The sequence below is a fragment of the Primulina huaijiensis genome, chromosome 6 (assembly GCF_012295235.1).
Source record: "Primulina huaijiensis isolate GDHJ02 chromosome 6, ASM1229523v2, whole genome shotgun sequence".
Taxonomy (NCBI): Eukaryota; Viridiplantae; Streptophyta; class Magnoliopsida; order Lamiales; family Gesneriaceae; genus Primulina; species Primulina huaijiensis.
Window position 1 is genome coordinate 7697465 of NC_133311.1, and position 2881 is coordinate 7700345.

General features: G+C 48.4%; 1 protein-coding gene across 1 annotated transcript; it reads left to right on the plus strand.

Moving 5' to 3' along the window:
• The first annotated feature begins 2074 nt into the window (after positions 1 to 2074).
• LOC140979056 (uncharacterized) lies at positions 2075 to 2881 on the plus strand. Its single transcript, XM_073444409.1, has 2 exons — positions 2075 to 2287; positions 2366 to 2881. Exons 1-2 carry the CDS (start codon positions 2075 to 2077, stop codon positions 2879 to 2881), a joined length of 729 nt encoding a protein of 242 aa, XP_073300510.1.

Here is a 2881-nt window from a genome sequence, read left to right on the forward strand (position 1 = left end):
ATAAGAGTTGGTTAATATTAAAAAAATATTATAATAACACTAAATTTTTATTTTGAAAAAACATAAAACTAAGTTATTTGTGCATAAGAATGATGTTAGTGCCACCATCAAGGTTCTAAAAAATAGAACCGTAATAAAGTGGTGATGTCAAATTTCATATATTATGAGATTAACCTTTGAAGAAACTGATACCCCATGGATGAGCCCACTACCCCTGGCTCATCCTCAGTCCAAATGGAAGACATGCCCACCAAAGGCCCATGTATTCTCCTATAAATACCAGGTTTGAGCATTCAGTTGATTTATTCACTATATTGTTTTCAGCAGCACCCTTAGTTGCTCTTCCCATATATCCTCAGTCTCTGACTTGAGCGTCGGAGGGGCTACGCCGAAACATCCTCCCGGCCCCCTTCTAACGGTCTTCTTCGTGATTTCAGGCTAAGGACAAATTCGAAGCCTGCGTCTGGACTAGTGACACTTGCTGGAATCGAACCCTAAATTTCCCGTGAGTATCACTTGGCGCCGTCTGTGGGAATTTTGAGCTGAGAAGTAGAGATGGCAGGTAGGAGAGAGAGCAGAAGAACCAACACAGCATCGTCACGTCCTCAGATGGGACCCGAACAATCTCGTATTGAGACAAGACAGGCACAACAACATCTTGAGACGAGGCAGGAACAACCCCGTCAGGAAACAAGAGATGAGCAACCCTGTCATGAAACAAGGGTTGAGCCACCCCGTCCTAATGAGAATGTGTAGAACTTGACCTTGGAACAGTTGGGCCAGTTTATCACTCGGACAGTGGATGAGGCCATGAAGAGGAACCAAGAGTCTATGTTTGTAGAGGAACATGCCGCTCGTCAGGAGCGAGAGGAAAATGTTGAAGCCCACCAGAGCAGGAATGAAGAGACACGGCCCCTCCAAAGTGGGGAGATTAGTGAGATACGGGAGATGTGGAAGGAGATACGGATGTTGAGGCAGCAGGTAGGAAGCAGAGCGCCTGTACACAAGAGAGGAAGTCCTTTCTCACCAGCCATCTTGGAAGAAGGGCTTCCTCCAAATTTCCGACAGTCAAACGTGGGAGAGTATGACGGACATACTGACCTTGAAGAACACTTGGGGAGATTTGAGAATGCGGCTCTGTTACACCAATATTCGGATGGATTCAGGTGCCCAAGTGGGGAGATTAGTGAGATATGGGAGATGTGGAAGGAGCTACGGATGTTGAGGCAGCAGGTAGGAAGCAGAGCGCCTATACCCAAGAGAGGAAATCCTTTCTCACCAGCCATCTTGGAAGAAGGGCTTCCTCCAAATTTCCGACAGTCAGACGTGGGAGAGTATGACGGACATACTGACCCTGAAGAACACTTGGTGAGATTTGACAATGCGGCTCTGTTGCACCAATATTCGGATGGATTCAGGTGCAGGGTGTTTCTGGGAACGTTGTTGAGGTCAGCCCAGCAGTGGTTTAACATTTTGCAGCCCAACTCCATACGTTCATTTGAGGACTTCTCAGCTGCCTTCTTGCACCGATTCGCTAGCAGCAAGAGGCACCAGAGAAATTATTTAAGCTTGTTCGTGATGAAACAGCAAGAGGCTGAAACTTTGCGAGAATTTGTCCAGCGTTTCAACAGCGCAGCGCTGGAAATACCAGCGGCTACCCTCGACATCATGATAAGTGATTTTACCCAAGGACTGAGTGGGGGAGAATTTTTCAAGTCGTTGGTCAAGAAACCTCCGTCGAGCTATGATGATTTATTGGCTCGGGCGGAGATATATGTGAATCTAGAGGATGCCCAGCGGTACCAGAGGATGGAGCAGTGGCCTGGGGGAGGAAGAGTTGAGGGAACGGAGAGAAGAGGAAGGAATGAGGATAACCACCCCACGAGAGGAATGATTCATATGATCTCGAGGGGTGCTACTGATGGAGATTCCGGGCGAGCTCGGAAGGCGCATAGAAGAAGGTTGGAGAACTTTGAAATATCTAGGGGTGCACTTACCCCAGGATCCGGTCATCAGTTTTGGGCTGGAAGACCTCCGAGGCGTTGTGGCTCCAAATAACGATGCCTTGGTGGTGATGGCCACCATTGCCAATTACGATGTGGCACGAATCCTTATTGATAATGGAAGCTCAGTGAATATCTTGTTCAAGAGCACTCTGGATCAGATGAAGGTGGAGGGATTTGAGTTCGAGCCGATCTCTACTCCTCTATATGGGTTTGCAGGACATGCCATCCCGCCGATGGGTCAGATTGTCCTTCCTCTATCTTTGGGACATGAGCCTCGGCGGGTAACGAAGATGACAACATTTACCGTGGTGGACACCCCATCCGCTTACAATGGAATTCTGGGATGATCGGCCCTAAAGGATTTTAGAGCTGTAGCTTCCACATATCATCAGAAGCTGAAGTTTCCTGTGGGTAAGGGGGTCAGAGTCTTGTGCGGAGACCAGAAAGTCGCACGTAGGTGTTATGAAGGGATAGTGAAGGAAGAGGGAAAGAGGGCGCGGGTGGAAGTCAATATGATTAGAAGAGGGAGAAGTGGGTTGACAGTGGTGAGGAAAGAGGTTCAAGAAGTGGTCGATGAAGAGCCGGAGGTCGTAGCATTTGGGCCTAAAAAGAAGACGCTCGGAATAGCCCCTGACCTTGACCCATTGGTCAGGGCGGAACTCATTACTTGTTTACAGGCCAATCTCAACGTGTTCGCTTGCTCAGCTCAAGAACTCACCGGAACGACCCCGGACGTGGCAGAGCATCGGTTGAACATCTTGCCGAATGCTCGTCCTGTAAAGCAGAAGAAGAGACACTTTGGGCCGGAGAAAGATAAAGTTATAAAGAAGGAGGTGGGAGAGTTGCTCAATGCTGGGCACATTCGAGAGGTATAA